The sequence below is a fragment of the Castor canadensis genome, chromosome 10 (genome assembly GCF_047511655.1).
Source record: "Castor canadensis chromosome 10, mCasCan1.hap1v2, whole genome shotgun sequence".
Classification (NCBI taxonomy): domain Eukaryota; kingdom Metazoa; phylum Chordata; class Mammalia; order Rodentia; family Castoridae; genus Castor; species Castor canadensis.
In genome coordinates this window covers 64734838-64754660 of record NC_133395.1, presented here as the reverse complement: position 1 = coordinate 64754660, position 19823 = coordinate 64734838, and the positions used below count along the sequence as shown (strand labels likewise).

Genomic DNA, 19823 nt, shown 5'->3' with positions numbered 1-19823 from the left:
AAAATGTCCCCACTTCTTAATGTCTCAGATAAAAATGACAGAAAGGGCCAAGCCTGCTGCAGCTTGTGGACATTATGACTTTTACCACGCTCAACTTGACTTGTGGAGGGAGAAAGCCCGTGAGCCAAGCTGTCACGGTGTTCCTCCAAAAGGTTCTGGAAGTGAGGAGGATTGCAACCAAGAAGAAAGGCTCCGGCCGTCACCTGCCCCATGGTAATGTGCTAGTCTAACTCAGCTTCAGTGTTCTGAAAATATCTTTACACACCAACGTTCTCTCTTGTTTGTTTGCCCTGAGTCAGGGTCTTGCTGTGTTGTCCAGGCTGGTCTTGAACATCTGGGTTCAAATGATCTTCCAGCCTCACTCTTTATTCTGATGTCTTCCAAAATCCCCCTAAAACAAACAACTGAGGAAGGGCTGAGGGTGTGGTAGAACGCCTGCCTAGCAAGTGCCAAATCCTCAGTTCAAATCCCAGTATGGTCCCCCGTAATAATGATGATGATGATAAAATAATAGGGGGAGAACTTCTGAAATCTTCACTTTAGACACTTCATGCACAGTTCTCTTAGCTGCTTTCTGCCTTTAATTTGATGTAGCACATCTTATCCATAGAGCTATTAATGGAGGCATGATTTTTGATTTTTTTCTTTCTGCTGTTACTGGAACACCCAGCCAGAAAACTTGGCTCTGGATCCAATGCTCACCTGCATTAATATATTAATTATATATAGATATATAGTTGTTATATATCATATTATATAATATATTAGATTATTATAAAATACATATAATGGAACAATGAATTTATGTACAGTTTTGGCTAAAACTGGGGTTGGGGGGGAAGAAATTCTCAATCTGTCTCCACCTTGAGCATAGCAGTATTACAATTTACAGAAAAGATGAAACAAAATCCAGGAGTATGCATAAGTAGATTTAGCTATGTGGCCATTACTGGAAGGGAGAGATAGTCTTTCTCCTGGCATCAGGGCTCTGGGGAGGACCGTTCTCACTCCAGCCATGGTGTTTCCTGAAAGCATGCAAACCCCTTTGATCCCTTCTACACTCCTAGTGAATCCCATTGCCTGGGGGATGGTTAAAACATTTGCATTTAAGGCTAGGCATGGTGTCTCACACCTTTAATCCTACCACTGGGAAAGTAAGGCAGGAGGATCTTGAGTTCAAGGCCAACCTGGTCACACAGTGAGACCCTGTCTGAGAAAGAGAGAGAGAGAGAGAGAGAGAGAAAGGAAGGAAGGAAGAAAAAAGGAAAGAAAAGTTGAGTTTATTTCATTTTCCAAACAGACTATTATAATAATCATTAGTAACTGAACTATTAAACTGATCATTTGAGACATTTTGAAATAGGTTTCATTTATATTTTGGGGAGTTTTGAAATACAAATGTATTGAAAAGAAAATAATAAACTGTGCTTTTTGAGACGGAGTCTCCCTGTGTAGAATAATCCTCCTGCTTCAGACTCTGGAGAGCTGGATGGAATACAGTTGTGCACCACCACACCTGGCTCTACATTTTCAAATCTTTTTACATTGATGTCAGTATAGAATAATTGACTCTCATCATAGACCTGTAGATCTGTGTTTAAGAGTTTGAAATTGTTGGCTGGTTGTTTTTTTTATAGTGGTGATGGGAATAGAACCCAGGGCCTCTTGAATGCCTAGGCAAGTGAAATTTTGGTTGAATCGTGAAAAATACAAGAGACTGAGATGATATCCTCATCAATAATTGATAAGCAAGAATGCTAAAAGACCAAATTTTTCAGAAATCCATGCTGGGAAAAGTAGGCACTTATTTTCAAAGCTATTGGGTGCTGGTATGGTTTCACCCATCATCAAACATGTTTCAGTTTACCCCCTTGATTGTCAAAATTAGGTATTCCATTAGTTCTAAGTGCAGTGTCCATGCAGGACTTAATTGTGAGGGACATATATTTCACCTGTGAGCTGCAAGCAGCCACAAAACTTTTTCTTTTCATATTCACTGGGAAATTATATCTTCCACTCTTTGTTTAGATAAGAGAGATGTCAGACTAGCAATTACTGTCATTATGTATGATTTTATCTCCCAGGCTCTCACTTAAAGTGATGGAAAGTGCTTCTCTTCCTTATGTGTCACTGTCCATCGTTGTCCCCTCTAGGATGCCCCTCTGATGACTGGTGACCCCAACCTCATTGTTCTACATCTCCCCAAAACTGCTTCTGCTGGAGCTCAGATTCTAGGCCGTGGGACAGGAGTGTCAGAAGATTTGGGGAGGGTTCTGAGTAGAGGGATAAATGCTATAATTTAGCCCTCATTTGAGTCAAGCACTCTGTATGTGTCATATACTAGCCAGGCAGCTCCACAGCCCTAATCTCTTCAAATCCACCTCCCATCCCTGTAAATGGTGCCATGTCCATATTATAGGTGAGGAACTAGAACCCAGAGACCTTGACTAGTTTCTCATTCATTATACTTTTATAGTTGTTTTGCTTTTTTTTTTTTTTTGAGTCAGGGCTCGCCTTAAACTTGCTCTGTAGCCCAAGCTGGCCTCAAACTAGTGATCCTCCTACCTCAGTGCTGGGATCATAGATGCGTACCACCGTGCCTGCCTTCATCACCCTTCTCAATGACTGATTTTGAACTTGACTCTCTGTAAACTAAGACTGCTCCTCATGATGTTCCTGAGGGAGTTTTGTCTGAAATGGTGGTTCTGTCTTTGGAGCCCTAGATGTTTACTGGCCTTTCAAAATGCCTTATCACATAGTTCACACCGTGATCTCAGTGATCTGAAATGTGACAGTTTTATTTAGCAACCTGTAATCACAAAAATTCTTTGCAAGAAATTCTGCAAAAAAGATACAGCAGGGCCTTGAGCATGCTAAAAAAAAAAAAAGATAGCTATAACAGTGTGGTAGTACATGCCTGTAATCCCAGCAATCTTTTTTTTATTATTATTTTATTATTCATATGTGCATACAAGGTTTGGGTCATTTCTCCCCCCTGCCCCCACCCCCTCCCTTACAACCCACTCTGCCCCCTCCCTCCCCTACCCCCTCAATACCCAGCAGAAACTATTTTGCCCTTATTTCTAATTTTGTTGAAGAGAGAATATAAGCAATAATAGGAAGGAACAAGGGTTTTTGCTGGTTGAGATAAGGATAGCTATACAAAGAGTTGACTCACATTAATTTCCTGTGCGTGTGTGTTACCTTCTAGGTTAATTCTTTTTGATCTAACCTTTTCTTTAGTTCCTGGTCCCTTTTTCCTATTGGCCTCAGTTGCTTTTAAGGTATCTGCTTTAGTTTCTTTGCGTTAAGGGCAACAAATGCTAGCTAATTTTTTAGGTGTCTTACCTATCCTCACACCTCCCTTGTGTGTCTCGCTTTTATCATGTGCTCAAAGTCCAATCCCATTGTTGTGTTTGCCCTTGATCTAATGTCCACATATGAGGGAGAACATACGATTTTTGGTCTTTTGGGCCAGGTTAACCTCACTCAGAATGATGTTCTCCAATTCCATCCATTTACCAGCGAATGATAACATTTCGTTCTTCTTCATGGCTGCATAAAATTCCATTGTGTATAGATACCACATTTTCTTAATCCATTCGTCAGTGCTGGGGCATCTTGGCTGTTTCCATAACTTGGCTATTGTGAATAGTGCCGCAATAAACATGGGTGTGCAGGTACCTCTGGAGTAGCCTGTGTCACAGTCTTTTGGGTATATCCCCAAGAGTGGTATTGCTGGATCAAATGGTAGATCAATGTTTAGCTTTTTAAGTAGCCTCCAAATTTTTTTCCAGAGTGGTTGTACTAGTTTACATTCCCACCAACAGTGTAAGAGGGTTCCTTTTTCCCCCGCATCCTCGCCAACACCTGTTGTTGGTGGTGTTGCTAATGATGGCTATTCTAACAGGGGTGAGGTGGAATCTTAGTGTGGTTTTAATTTGCATTTCCTTTATTGCTAGAGATGGTGAGCATTTTTTCATGTGTTTTTTGGCCATTTGAGTTTCTTCTTTTGAGAAAGTTCTGTTTAGTTCACTTGCCCATTTCTTTATTGGTTCATTAGTTTTGGGAGAATTTAGTTTTTTAAGTTCCCTATATATTCTGATGTCTAGAATGTCTGATGTGTAGCTGGCAAATATTTTCTCCCACTCTTTGGTGTTCTCTTCAGTTTAGAGACCATTTCTTTTGATGAACAGAAGCTTTTTAGTTTTATGAGGTCCCATTTATCTATGCTATCTCTTAGTTGCTGTGCTGCTGTAATCCCAGCAATCTTGAGGCTGAGGCAGAAGGATCACAAGTTCAGGAACAACCTGGGCTGCCTAGAAACTTCCTTTAAAACAAGAAAAAGATAGATGGGATAGAAAGGACATGGCATAAACCTCAAAATAGGGCTGCCATGGTGGCTCACACCTGTAATTCCAGCTATAAGAGAGATGTATGGAGGAGGATCACAGTTTGAGGCCAGCTGGGCAAAATAACACAAGACCCTATGTGAAAAATAACTACAGTCAAAAAGGAGTGGGGGCATGGCTCACCTGGTAGAGTGCCTGCCCAGCAAGTGTGAGGCCCAGAGTTTGAAAATGGTTTGATCAGACTCAACATTTTCAGAGACAGGTGAAGCATGATCACTAAGCATTTGCATAGCAGCATAAAGAAAAAGGGATTAACTCTCACTTGGCTCCTGAGGGGCTGAGGGTGTGGTGCAGGGGTGGTGGGGGGAAGAAGACCTTTGTGAAATCAGGAGGGAGCAGGTATGGGTGGGCTAGCACAAGAGGTGTGAGAAGAGCTGGGCCTGGGTGTGTCTTCCTCCCCTCAATGAGTCATCAACAGTGGGAGGACTGAGTCTCCACCTGTGGAAAACCCACTAGATCAAGATACTTTTCTGTTCAACCCACTCTGTATCCCCAGTGGATTCCAAAGATTTTCTTTCTGAGTGCAAACATTCTGGAACTTTGAACTACTTCTTGAACTTGGACTTTCAAGCCAAAGGTGAATTGTGAGTCCCATTACTAAGCTGAAAATTCACTTGTCTCATTGGCACCAAAGACTAGTTACAATTTCTACTCAAGGGGCTGGTGGTAGAGCATGTGTGAGGCCTTGGGTTCACTGCTCAGTTCCAAAAAAATTCTACTCAAACCAAACGTTCTTATTTCCTAAGGTCTGCTGAATACCTTCAGAGGAAATTTGAAGCTCAACAATATAAGTTGAAAGTGGAAAAGCAACTGGTAAGTAAAATCCTGAATGTGGGAGGCAATCGGAATTTCCTAATAGTTTCAGTGCTCACAGATATTCATGGGTCCTTAAGTTCAAGTTCATTCCACTAGAAGGTTAAGATCACCCATCTATCAGTTCTTTTAATACCTAAAGAAGAATAATAGGAATAGGCTTCAATCTGTATGGAAAGCCTTGTCTCCTCTTGCTCTACACTTGCTGTGTAACCTCGAGCAGTTCATGCAACCTATCTGAGCCTCAAGTTCCTTTTCTATAAAGTATGATTTTGGACTAGATGAACTTTAAGCTTTCTTTCTGTGCTGCAGAGATGTGTTCCTATTTTATTATTTATCTTGTTTTTAAAGACTCTTATGCATATTTTTATTATTGTTGTATTGGGGGTACATTGTGACATTTACCAAAATTCTTAACAATATATCATAGTCAAATTCACCCCCCACTCTCCATCATTCTCCTTTATCTTCCTCCTCCCATTCCTGGAACAGTTTCAACAGGTCTCATTTTTCCATTTTCATACATGAGTACATAATAATTCCACCATATTCATCCTCCTGTACCCTTTCCTTGTATCTTCCCCCCTCCCGCTGTGCCAACCCCCAGACAGAATCTGTTCTACCTTCTGTTTTTGAAAATAGACAATTTGATAAAGATCACTACACAAGGAGTTTCACTGTGACATTTCCATGTATATATGTATTATAACTTGAATTGGTTCATCTCTGTTTTTCTCCTTTCTAACGTAGTCCTCTTCTTATGGTGATTTCAACAGATTTAAAATTTCCATATTCATTCTTATATGGGAAGTACATCAACCATATTCATCTTCTTAACTTACTTCTTTTACCCTCCCTCTCTCATTAGTGACCTCCCCTAGTGTGACCTGTTTTTCATAATGTTGATGTATTTGTATTGGGTCAATATTCCACGTATGAGAAAGAACATAAGGCCTTTGGCTTTCTGAACTTGGCTAACTTCACTTAATATGATGTTCTCTAGTTCTGTCCACTTACTTGCAAATGAAAAAATCTTATTCTTTATGTGTTCTGCACATTTTTTGACTGTTATACCTTACTTGAATTGAAAGTTAGCCTTTGCCTAGGTACTGTGTGAGAATTCTGGGCCGAGAGAGGCTGCATGTGCATCCCATTTGTATCACTAGTTTTGAACTGCTCAAAAGTTGTATTTCTTCCCACACTCTAGAGCTGCCAAACTTTGCAGAGCTTTAATTTCATAATTACAATTTACCAATCCAGGAAATGAATGTAGGTGTTTCAAATGATAGTCTAAAATAATAATCGAGAGCTGGAGGTGTGGGCCAAATGGTAGAGCACCTGCCTAGCAAGCGTGAAGCCCTGAGCTCAAACCCCAGTATCAAAAAAACAAAGTAAATGGAAAAAAATAATAGTTGCATAGAATAAATACCAATGATTGAATTTTTAAAAATTGTTTAGTATTTAATATTTAAATTAAGAAAATTGTGACCTGGTGAGGTGTCTCATGCCTGTAATTCCAGCTACATGGGGGGTGTAGGTAGGAAGATCAAGGTCCAAGGCTAGCTCAAGCAAAAAGTTAGCAAGACCTCCATTTCAACAAAAAAGCTGGGTGTGGTGATGTATGCCTGTCATCCCAGCTACATGGGAGACGTACATAAGAGGATCATAGTCTGAGACTGGCCCAGGCAAGAGTGTGGCACCCTATCTAAAAATAGCTAAAGCAAAAAGGGTTGGGGGTATGGCTCAAGCAGTAGCAAGCACAAGGCCCTGAGTTCAAACCCCAGCACCACCTCCCCCTCCCCCCAAATTCTACTACTTACCATAAGAAAATGCTCTCAATTACTGGGTTTGCTTGGTGATCTTCTTGTTATGTTATTGGGAAAAAGAATCAAGGTCAAATCAAGTCGTTTTCCAAATGTAAGCGTGTCATAAATTGTTTCCTTCTATCAATAGGGTCTTCGTCCATCTTCTGCTGAGCCAGATTACAACCTGAGGCAAGAGCTAAGAGGTCATGGAGAAGAGCCTCGATTCCAGGAGCTGCAGTTTAGGAAAAAGGACATGAAGGACCAGGTTAAAAGCAGTCTAATTCCAGGCTCTCCTTGTGCAGTGTGTGGTCCCTGTGCTGTTTCAGGGTGCAGTGCACCTAGAGGGCGCTGTTGCACACACTCAGATTGCGCACTAGCGTGGGTGCCTTAGGGCGCACCGAGCTACCTATTTCACTTCCTCAGAGAGTGCAGCCCAGCTAATTCAGAAGGCTTTCCTCCTTGGATTGCTAAAGAAGCCATCCATCATTCACTGTTTGGGATTTGTATTCCTAGGGCTGCCCTAACAAAGTATAGCAACCTGGCTTAAAACAACAGAAATGTACTGCCTCACAGTTCTCGGGACTGGGAGTTCAAAGTCAAGTGTTGACAGCCCTGTGTATCCAGCTCCACTCCAGCCTAGAGGGAAATCCTTTGCCTCTTCCTGGCTTCTGTTGGTTTCTTGGCAATCTGATATTCCTTGGTTTGCAGAGGTATAACTCTAAGCTCTGCCTCTGTCACATGGTGTTCTCTGTCTTCACGTGACTGTCTTCTTGAAAGGACACCACTCAAATTGATATCTACTGTATTCCAGCAAGACCTCATTTTGATAATTACATCTTCCATGACCTGTTCCCAATCATGCTGAGGCACCAGGGTAGAACTTTGACAGGTGTGTGTGTATGTGTGTGTGTGTAAGAGAGAGAGAAGTGGGGGAGAGAGAGAGAGAGAGAGAGGCAGCTCCCTATGCTGCCTGAGCCTCCTGCCTCAGCCTCCCAAGCAGCTGGTCCTACAGGTGAGCACCACCATGCTAGCTTCAACATATCCTTCTGAAGGTGAAAATCCAATCCATAACAGGATTCTGTATAAAAGTGAGATCTGTAAAGTGACTTACAGCTTTAATGCATTTATAAATCTGTGTCCCCACGCCAAAGTATCTCTCACAGGGCATGAAGTACCACGGGCAACACCAAAGTAGACTATCACATTTAAGAGCTACGGGTTTTCTAATGCTCATTTTTACTGCACATTTTAAAAATTGTAGGCTGTATGGGAATTATTTTTAAGTTGTTCACAAACAGAGTTTGTGGGTTGGCTTTGTTTTCCAGGAATACTGGAAAGAGCTGGAGGAAATACGCGACCAGTACCACAATGACGTGAAGGCAATTAGAAAGAAGATGGGAAGAGAGCATGAGGTAAATTTGCCCCTCCAGAAGGAAACATTCTATTAATTTAGAGTCAACGAAATGAGTAGATATTGCAAGTAATGACCCTGACTAGGGGTGTAGCTCAGTGGTAGGGTACGTGCTTAGCGTGCCCAAAACCCTGCGCTCAATCCCACAGGGAAAAAAGTAAAGTCTCCTTATAGAAAAAATAAAGTTTTATCATAGAAATAACCACACAGGCTGCTTTCTTAATAGGAAAGTTACCAGACACAGTAGGAGCTTGACTTTATTATGGTTTACTGGAGGCTGTACAAGATGATGAGGGTATCTGAGAAGGTATCTCAATTAGGAATACCCATTTTTTAAAATACACATTGATTGTCTTCTTTATGATCTATCCATAAGTACTTACTTAGCAGCTATTTTAGGACAGAAGTAGATTAGATGCAAAGTCCAAAATGAGTGTAAGTTCATGTCTATAGGACAGAAAAGTTTTTGGGTTTTTTTTGGCAGTATTGGTGATTGAACTCAGTGCCTCGAGCTTACCACTCGAGCTCTACCATTTGAGCCACACTTCAGTTCTTTTGCTTTTAATTTGAGTTTGAGATAGGGCCTTGTGTTAACTTTGCCCAGGCTGGTTTCTGACCAGGATCCTCTTACCTCCACCTGGTGTAAATGGGATTATAGGCATGTACCACCTTGCCCAGCCCCAAGACTGAAGTTTATTGAATTCAACTGTGGGCAGGGGTATGGTTCTAAAATCTACACAGTCATGCATGGCATAACAACTTTTCAATTAATGATAATTTGCATACACATGTATAATCCTATAAGATTATATTACCTAGTAATGACACAGCCATCTTAGTTTCTGAAATTGCCTTCTGTGATGTTCACACAACACATTTCTCTAAATTTACCCTGTCAATAAGTGATGCACCACCTTGGATCATGTGGGGAGCCTTGTGTCAGCATTAGCTTTATATGTAAGGCAGGTCTGCAACAGAAATCCTGAGCCCAAGAAAGATGAGTAGCAAGCATTCTTTCCTTCCTTCTTTGGCCTCCCTTCATCCCTTCCTTCTTTCCTCTCTCCCTCTCTTCCTTCCTCCTTTTTTTCAGTACTGGGGATTAGACCTAGGACCTCATATATGTAGACTAGGGCTGAATAGCAGACATTTCTAGAAAGACTATGAAAGAAGCATTTTGGGTATACCAAGTCATAAAGAGGGCTTTGGGGCTGAGCTGTGGCTCAGAGGTAGAGCTCTTGCCTAGGATGCATCAGGCCACCACAGGAGGAAAAAAAAAAAAAGAGGTAGGGATGCGTTTTCCAGCCTTTCTGTCTACCAGCAAGAGGACAGCATGTCCTCACTGGGCTCAGTCAAACCCTGGCAAAGAGACAAAAAGTAGCCTCCAGAGCTCATGGGTATAACAAGCTCAGAGAATTGTGTGTGTACATTTTAAATATAAATTATGCACTGAGAAAGCTGTTTAAAAGAGAGAAGGATAAAGAATTCCCCCAATCTCATTAACTCTGTATAATTTGTGTTAAAGGAGAACGCAAAAATCAATGATGAAACCTATTTGGTGAAGAAGAGTGTCCTGGCCGCCCGCCAGCACCCACCTGAGGAAGAGGCGCCTGCACAGGTAGGGGTGGGGGCTGGGCTCTGCAATTCCCAGTGAGATCTTTCTGGCCTGGTCCTCCTTGCCTCTGCCTGTGCAGACCTTTAAAAATACTCCAAGGCCCCTTTGTCATATTCTCTCTGTCTTCTCCCGGCCTCTCCTCCCACAGATCTGTGTGTCACAACAGATTGTTTGCAGCATATAAATGGAATCATACTGCACGTACTCTCTTTGAGATTTAGCCACATTACATGCATTAAGAATTCATCATTTTTCATTACTGCTGGGGATATTCCATTCAATGAATATAGCAATTTTTTTTTTTTTTTTTGCAGTACTGGGGTTTGAATGCAGGCTCTCACACTTTCTGGGCAGGTGCTCTGCACCTAAGCATGTGAGCTTGTTTTTTATGGTACTGGGGTTTGAACTTAAGGCCTTGAACTTGCCCTAAAATCTGTTTATCCATCTACTTATGGATGAATATTTGAGTTGTTTCCAGCTTTTGGCTATTACAAATAAAGCTGAACATTCATGTACAAATCTTTGTGTATACATATGCTTTGTTTCTTAGTTTTGGATAAATTCATTGGGCTGGAATGGCTGCATCATAGAGTACATGTATATATATGTTTTTTTGGTGGCACATTTGCTAGGCAGGCACTCTACTATTTGAGCCACTCTGCCAGCCCTTTTGTGGACTGGGTATTTTTCAAGATAGGGTCTTGTGAACAATTTGCCCAGGTTGGCTTCGAACTATGTTCCTACTGATCTCTGCCTCCTGAGTAGCTAGGAGTACAGCCATGAGCCACAGGTGCCCAGTGAGTAGGTAAATGTTTAATTTTTCTTTTTCTGTTTTTGGTGGTGCTGGAGATCTAATCCTCACGAGTGCTAGGCAAATGCTCTAACCCTGAGTTATATCCTGAGCCCTTATTTTTCTTATAAGAGTCAGAGTTTCATTATGTTGCCTAGGCTGGCTTCGAACTTGACATCCTTCTGCCTCTGCCTCCTGACCAGCTGAGACTACAGGAGCTTGTATTTAGCTCTTTATGAAACCGCCACATAAAGTTTTTGCAAAGGGTTTTGCATAGTAGGCACGCTGTGTTACATTCCCACCAGCAATGTGTGAGAGCTCTGATTCTCTCTTCTTCGGGACTCTGTCCTTCAAACTGTAGCAGCCTTAGTATCTCCAGGTTCTCAGCCTCGCCTTATCAACTCAGGGGTCTGCCAGGCTCAGCATGGCTTTCCCAGCCCTGCACCATGACCTGTTAATTCTCCACCATAGGCTGGGGAAGCTGTCAGTTTCCTCTCACCTGTTCTCTGTTTCTTAATGATCCCTGGTTTCTACTCTGGGTGTCTAACGTGTTAATGACCGTTGCATCCATATTGAATGTGAATGTGCAGATGTTTAGGGATTGGGGGAGGGGAATGCATGTGGTTCCTAGCACTGTTTTTGACTGAAAGCAGAAGGTTGCAGCACCCACTTCTCGTGAGGGGTGGGGGTGGTCAAGAGTTCCATTTTGAGTTAGAGGCGATCTGAGAGATCACACACCTGCTTCTGGGTCTTTGTCCTCCTGTGTGCTCGGCATGGAAAAGGTTTTCCCCGGACCTTCATGTGCCAATGCCCAATGTCCTTCCTGGCCTTAAGTCTAGTGCCACATAGCTTCTCCTGCGTTACGCTCACCCCCACTCACTGTCCATCCTATTACCTATTTTATCTTCTTTATTCACTTGATACTTTCTGAAATCACGTCATTGATTTGTTAACTCATTTGTTCATCAGTATAATGTCAGCTCCATGCCAGCGGGGGCCTTTTTGGCTGTGTTCACTGTGCTGAACCATTGTGCAGAGGTCTGGACCCATAAGGTGCTCAGGATGAATTTGCTGAATAACTTAGATTGAAGATGATGCTAACTAGGTAGGATATGGAAGTCTGAAGCTCAGAGGAGAGGAAAGGCGAAGCCAGAAGACACACTGAAGAACCAACGCATAAAGATGGCACTTGATTGATAGGAATGAATGAGATTCCCTCGGGCTGATGAAGAGGAGAGCAGAGGCTCAGGTTGGAGCTCTAGGAAACCTCAGCCCTTACTTTGAAGAGCTTGTCATCCACATTTACAGTCTTCTTTTCTGTTCCTTCTGGAAATTGCCTGTCAATTTTTAGAATCCCCCTTTATACTGTCATGGGGTGCGTACTTTTCTCATTTTCCTGATTTAGATAATAAGCCTTCAGGATGGATCCTGTTGTCAAAATGACATTCTTGGGCTGGGGATGTGGGTAAAGCTCTTCTCGAGCATGCTCAATGTCCTGAGTTCCATCCTAACACTGGAAAAAAAATTACCTTCTTGAATTAGATTGAGTTGGATTGGGCTGTACTAGGCATTTCATCACACCTAAGAATTTTTACCCATTGAAATACCTATGCTAAACACATGAATATTTCAAACTTTTGGATACTGGGCCTAAGTTTTTAGTGTGTTTTTATTCTAAAATCAACCATCACATTTAATCTATAAGTCAGGTCACAGAAACATACAGTGCCGTGAACTCAGAGATTGCAAAAGTATGATTGATGATTACTAAGTGATAGAACTGTACTTTTCTCTAAACTTTAGGACATTGAAAGAGACTTGAAACAAATTAGGCTTCAGAATATAAAAGAAAGTAAAATTCCAGAACAGAAATATAAACCTAAGGTAATAAACATTTTTTTTTCTTTTGGTTCCATATTAGAAAACATCTGGGGTTCACACCTTATAATCTGGGGTGCCTACATGATTTCCCCCTATAGTTTTATGGAATAACTCTGTTTTGTGATGTTAGACTAATGATTTAAATGTGTGTATATCAAAATAAATTGACCATGGGAGTTATAATTATAAGGCTTTTATTGGGCTAAACTAAGATTTTTTTCTTACTTTCTTCTAGAGAGGCGTAAAATTTGAAATTAATTTAGACAGGTGTGTTTCTGGTGAAGACATCTTCCAAGAAACAGAGGTATGTCATTAAGTATTCATTTCCATTAGGTCTGAGAAAACAAATATATCTTAAGTTTCATGAAATTGTTCCATAGGCTGTGGGGAAATTTTTCTTAAATAGCCCTAAAAAAGTCTCTGGTAATCAAGTGAGTCTTTTAAATACTTTTTAATCCCCCTGTTTTTAAAAGTTGAGGTTATTTCCTTAGATGGATTGTTTTGTTTTAACTTACTTTTATAAAAGAACTATTTTTCTAATATTAACTTTTTATCATGGTCAAATTAAAAGACATGATATAGCTGGACACTGGTGGCTCATGCCTATAATCTTAGCTACTTGGGAGGCTGAGATCAGGAGGATTGTAGTTTGAGGCCAGCCCAGGAAAATAGTTTGAGACCCCATCTCCAAAATTACATGAACAAAATGGTCTGGAGGTGGGGATCAAGTGGTATGGCGCCTGATTTGCAAACACAAAGCCCTGATACTGACCTAAAAAAATTGAGCAGGTGCCCTGCACCATAAACATTTGAGTCTTAATTCATTACTGATAACTTTGAAGGTGTCTTTGGATAAATCTCAGTTATGCATTTGGGCACTCCTAAGTGCACACTTACAGAACATATGCTTAGCACGCATGAGGATCTGGATTTAATCCCCAGCACCAAAACCAAAAGTGAAATAAACAAAAATGTTTTTATATCATCATTTCATATTTCTACAAGCATTTTGCTGTGCTAAGCTTTCATTAGAGTGGTGATAGTGCTTACTGCTGTTCAACCATTAGAACTCTGAGCGCCCAGAGCTGTGGGATCACAGCCCAGCAGGTGTAGGGAGGTACCTCATGGGGCTGTGTTGACAGGAAGCACTGAAGTTTGCCTGCTGGAGTAGGAGCTCTACCTGCGAGGGTGTTCCTCTTTCTTACTCTGTGCATTAATATGCTTGAAATGAAAGCGATTGTTTTAGTATTGATTATGGAGTAGGAGCAATTTTAGGGACTTGCTAAGAATCTTATAAAGTTGGGTGCAGTGTGCACCTGTGGTCCCTGCTTCTGCTGAAGCAGGAGAATTTCTTGAGCCCAGGAGATCAGCAAAGCAACATAGGGAGACACTGTCTTAGAAAAGAAAGAATGTTATGTCATATACTGAAAGCAGGGGCTGGAAGAGAAACCTTGAGAGTTCTGTAGGATGGAACTGAAGTAGAATAATATTAAGAGACAGAATCTGGATAAAATGAAGTTGCCCGTGACCAGTGCTTGTCACTATAGACAAGGAAAAGGAATGAGAATATTTACTGTTTCTATCTTATTCAAAATAGTTTTACTTTTAAAAGTGTATTGGTTTGCTTAACAAATATATATAGGATACTTACGATGTGTCTTGCTAATTAGGGTTAGAGGGAACACAAAAAAATTTACTCCCCTCCCCTGGCTTATTTCTCTTAAAACACTGTGGAATTGTTTCAGGAAAGGGACATGCTAAATGATACTTTGACCTTCGAGGGTGGCATGAAATTTAAGGAACGTAGACATATAAAGGAGCATGAAGACTACACAGACAAAGCCTTTGAAGAACTCCACGGCCTAGAACCAGGTACCTGTTCCTTGAAAGCTGTGGATGAGAAGGAACCATTTTATTAACGATCCATCTCGAACTTTCTCTCTGCTTGACTCCTGGCTCCCCTCCTGCACACACCCCGACATTCAGCCCTCCTCTCTGGCTGCTCACTCTGGGCCATTCCACCAGTTCCCTCTCTCAGCTTCATCTTCTTCCAGGAGCTCCACACCTACCAATCCTTCTCATTACCTGCTGGAGAGCTGCCAGGACAGGTGCCAGGGTCTCGAACTCAGCATGTGTAAAGTAAACCTTCTATCCTGGTCAACACCTTCACTAGTGTGAGGGTGCCTGCTGCACACCTGGGGTAGCTCCTTCCAAAGACATCCCTGGACTCTCCCTCCTCCTCCGTACCTCTGGCCCATTTAGGGCTTTGTCACCCACAGCAGAGTGGTGAGGTAGGAAGTGTATGGGCTTTGGCAACAATGGAAGTTTAAATTCCAGCTGGAGTTGCACTTTCTGATCAAAGAACATTTTCCACAGGTTACTTCTGTGCACTGAATTTCTATTTCCTCATAGGAACCCGGGGTAATAGTAGTAGTAAGAGCCACACAGGGTTGTGAGGATAAAATGAGATACGATTCATAAGGATCCTGTCATATGGTGGTGCTTAATAAATGCTCTTTCTTTCCCTCGTTATATTGCTTTATTAGCTTATGTGTCCTCTCTTTCTCTAGTGTTTCCTTTTACTCTCTTTTATTTGCCTCTTGGCTGCTGGAGTCATATTATTACTCTGTGTTTATAGATGATATTTAGATGTATAGATGATAGGGCTGAGGATGTGACTCAGTGGTAGAGTACTTGCCTAGATCTATAGATGATAGAGATAGAGATAGAGGTGATATATAGATAGATGATACAGATAGATATATATAAGTAGATAGAGATAGATGATAGAGATAGATAGGTAATAGATGATAGAGACAGATAGATAGATGATAGATCAATAGGTAGATAGATAGGTGATAGATAGATAGATAGATAGATAGATAGAATGCCTATAGGATAAAGTCCATCCCATGTAGTCTCATACTTAATGCTGTGTAGCCTGTTCCTGTGGTGACCCACCTTTCGCACCCTAGCACCCTTTTTCCCTCCCACCAGTGATGAGATCCATATAGCCTGCTTCTGGGGAGCACCCATCTTCTCTTACAGCCATGTGAGCATTTACACGCCTGACTTGGCTCCGTTTCCCCTTTCTAGAGTACTGTTTGCCTCATTTCTATCTAGAAACATCTTTACTCAATTAGGCATCTTATGGAGGCTCCCGCTTGTGCCAGAGACTGAGCTCAGTGGTAGGGAATTCAAAGACGAAAGAGACCTGGGCACTGTCCTCAATACCATGGAAGTCTCACGAGCAAAAGAAAAGGAGACACAAAATGAGTCCTGAGCCTGAAATGCCTGTCACTATTGGGGTGCGAGCTAGCTGGAGAGTCAGGGAGCTCCCCATCCCTCTGGGGCTTGGCATGCCATGGAGCTTCAGCTTTATCCCAGTGGGTGATGACGTTCAATCAAAGGGATTTGAATTGCTTTTACGATTGAGAGTGATCATGCTGGCTACTGGGTGCATGTGCGATGGGATGGAGGGCAAGGTCGAAGGCAGGAGACTAGTCCAGGTGGGAAAAGACAGGTGCAGGAGCCAGTGCAGACCATGGGAGTAGATCAGAGTGTGGGGTGGAGGGAGGGTGGGGAAGAGACTCATGGACACTCCCAATTTTCTAATTCAGATGCATGAATCTGTCAAACAACCAAATGCATATCATGTAGAAGGAGGTCAGCAAAGAGCATACCACAGCCTAAATCTGGAATATGTTGATTTAGATCTTTATAAATGCCAGCTTGAAATAGTCATTCATTCATTCATTCATTCATCTGTCCAGTTAGGAGTTCTGGGAATCAAACCTAGGGCCTTGCATATGCTAGGTGAGTGCTGTACGGCTGAGCTTGGCTGGGGATGTTTATATGTTTAGAAGGTGTCAGTTGTAAAAGGTCTGGGGTAAACCAGGCCTGAAGATACAGTTTGGCACATCATAGCTTATGCACAGTATTTAGACCTTCCTGATGGTCAAGAAGACGAGGCCCAGGTATTCTCACCGGAGTGAGAAGGAAATGGAACAGAACTCTAGCACTATTCACATAAGTATTGGGAGAATCAGGACAGAGTGACTCCACAAGAGGAGAGAAGGTCTCTGCAGGAGGCACAGGGGTGGGCAGCATGAGCTCGAAGAGAAAGGCTGGGTGAGGCAGGCTCAACAATAGCCCCCAGGATGTGGTCCACTGAAGCACTCAGTGGACTTGGTGACAGCAGTCTCAGGGAAAGAGGCAATTCAGAGGTCATTCTTTGTATAAGTTCTCTGAAGGGAGGAGGATGGGTGGACTCCTTTTAGAATAAAAAGAAAAACACCAAAACAGAGTTGAGGATGGGCTCAGTAGTAGAGTGTTCGATTCAATCCCCAGCACTGCCAAAAAGCAAACAAACAAGTAAAATGAAATAAAAAGCCTTCGTTAGTTTTGATCTCATTTTAATCTGCATCTGTGTAATTGCTGTCCAGGAAGATTGTTTCCACATGTTCACTGACCATTCATATTTCTCTTGTGAATTGTGTACTCACATCTTTCATCCATTTTTCTTTTTCTTTTTTACTCTTTCTCTCTTTCCCTCTCTACCTCTCCCTCCCTGCCTCCCTTCTTCCTTCTACAGGGATTCTCCAAATTAGAGGAGTATTTTTTTTTTGGCATTTTTTGTTTGCATTTTTAATGTTATTTTAGCTTTTAATTAGAGTACATTGATAGTACAGGGGATTTCGTTGTGACAATTCCATTGATGTGTACAGTGTACTTTGAAAAAGTTCACTCCCCTGTTTTGTTCCCTTAATGCCCCTCTCTCACCTTCTTTTTTTTTTTTAGACAGATTCTCATCTTAATATGTAGCCCAGGTTGGCCTCGAACTTATGATCCTCATACCCAGCTCTACATTCATGTTTCTATTAAAAAGGCTCACTTGTTTTTAATCTATAAGATTCACCTGGCTGGGTGTGGTAAAGGTAAATGTCTTACAAATATTTTCCCCAGTTAGTCTTCAGATCTCATTAACAGTAGCACAGTAAATACATACATGTATATGTATGTGTAGGTGTGTCTTCACTTAGTAATAAACTTTACAGGAATTGTGCAGGGCATTTGAAGAAAATTATAAAATGTTATTGAACTATTTAAAGACCACTTGAAAACAGTATCAGCAGTGCCATATATTGGAAATACTCTTCCCAAATAAATATATGGATTTATGTCTGTTTCAATCAAAAGCACAACAGGAAATTTTTCTGATATGAGGAGATCTTGGCATTCTGGAGAATCTTGGAGATTCTTAACTAGCTAAAAAAAATGTGAGAAAAAAGAGCAGTTCAGGAGTACTTGCCTTTCATAGTTTCACAATATATAAATTATAAGAATATGTGTCATAATTTACTGCATGCTAAAAGTGCATCACAAGTCAGAGGAGAAGAACTGATCACTAAAATACATGCTTCTGGGCCAATTTGTTAGTAATTTAGGAAAAATTGTGAAATCAGACCTTACACAATCTGATATAACAAGAAATTCTAAAAAAATTGAAGTTTATATGTAAATATGTTACATATTACAAAATGAAGAAAGGGCTGGAGCATGGCTCAAGTGGTAGAGTGTTTGCCTGCAAGTGCGAGGCCCCGAGTTCAAACCTTGATACTGCCAAAAACAAGTAAAAGAAAATATACGTAATTTTAAATTTAAGTAGCTATAATCCCTGCACTTGGGAGGTTTAGGCAGGAGAATTTCAAGTTCAAGGACCAGCCTGGGCTACATAGCAAAGAAAACAAAATAATAATTAACTAATGAGCTAAATTAAATAAATACATAAAATGCATAGAAAAAAATCAGAATAAATTACTAATGGAATCAACAATAATAATGAAAAACTTTGGTAAAGCAAAAACACTATTACCTAAAATTGTCATTTTCAATAATTTATCGATGGCAAATAATCATAAATGTCCACACAACTTTTGCTGTGAATGAAATCATTATAGTATTGTTTTATATCAGAAAAAAAATTGCTGGGCTGGTGAAGTTGCTCAAGCGGTAGAGCCCTTGCCTAGCAAGTGCAAGGCACTGAGTTCAAACCCCAGTATTGCCAAAAAAAGAATGAAAACATATTCGTGAAAAAGAATACTGTTTGCTTTAAAATAGTACAACAGAAGAATATTTACTAATCAGGATAAGATATGTAGCTGACTGAAGAAAGCTAGTGTGAGAGAGTTTGTCCTGTGGGACACAAGTTTTGTTTTAAAGCAAAGCAAAACTGATATGAAAGAACAATTTTTTTTTGAAATGTTACTAGCCTCTGGATGTCAAGCTTATGGGTGATTTAACTTCTACTTATTTGATTTTCAAATTTCCTATAGTGAAATATAGTACTAAAGAAAAAAGATAATACAAGTTATTTTTTAAATTAAGAAAGTGGAAAAAAATGACACACTATGGAAACTGATTTGAGTGCTCATAAACACGTCAATGAACGTGCTCATTCATGTCGCTAATAATTTCTTAACACTTTGTTAAATTGGCCAATCAGATGTTAATAATAAAAGTGAAACACCATTTAAACCTGTTTGTGATTTCAGTCTTGTTTTTTCCTTCTTCTTTGATTTCAGTCTTGTAAGTTCCCATCTATGTTAGAATGAGGGTGGCAATTTCTGGTTTTACACATACTGGCTGATAGACTGTCTTGGGTGCCTGAGAGCTGTTGGGTGCAATTAGCTTCACTCTGGCTGCTTTGGAGTTACTCTCTTACACTCAGAGTTTTGTATTCCAGATGCTGCTGCTGCAGAAAGCAGGAGGCAGTGGGACGCCAGAGCCCCTCAGACTCTGCTGCAAATGATGGCCATGGCCGATGTCACCTCTACCTGCTCCATGGTGCCTGATGGTGAGTCTCTGATCAATGCCAACAGTGGCAGCAAGGGAAGACCAAGATCCCCTCCCAGCTGTGTTGCCAGCACTCATCCTGTTTAGAATCCCATTTTTCAGTATACTCTATAGATTTGGTACCAAACACCTTACAAAGACATTGTTTTGGTCACTCCTCCACCCCAGAGAGACTTGCCTGCTCATTATCCTAGACACTCATGCCATGCAAAGGTAAAGGAAGAAAAATCCAGGCTGTTACCAT

At 41.1% G+C, this 19823-nt stretch overlaps 1 protein-coding gene across 5 annotated transcripts in view; it reads left to right on the top strand.

Moving 5' to 3' along the window:
- The window catches only part of Nek5 (NIMA related kinase 5), a 79918-nt gene that overhangs the window by 35578 nt on the left and 24517 nt on the right, over positions 1–19823 (top strand). For 4 of the 5 annotated variants that reach the window (XM_074043464.1, XM_074043463.1, XM_074043465.1 and 1 more), the window contains 9 exons: positions 29–213; positions 5159–5225; positions 7179–7295; positions 8356–8442; positions 9964–10056; positions 12647–12727; positions 12960–13028; positions 14470–14596; positions 19470–19580. In XM_074043464.1, the coding sequence (XP_073899565.1) occupies positions 29–213; positions 5159–5225; positions 7179–7295; positions 8356–8442; positions 9964–10056; positions 12647–12727; positions 12960–13028; positions 14470–14596; positions 19470–19580 (937 nt within the window). The remainder of the gene's footprint in view (positions 1–28; positions 214–5158; positions 5226–7178; positions 7296–8355; positions 8443–9963; positions 10057–12646; positions 12728–12959; positions 13029–14469; positions 14597–19469; positions 19581–19823) is intronic. The other variant, XM_074043466.1, reaches the window with a different exon arrangement.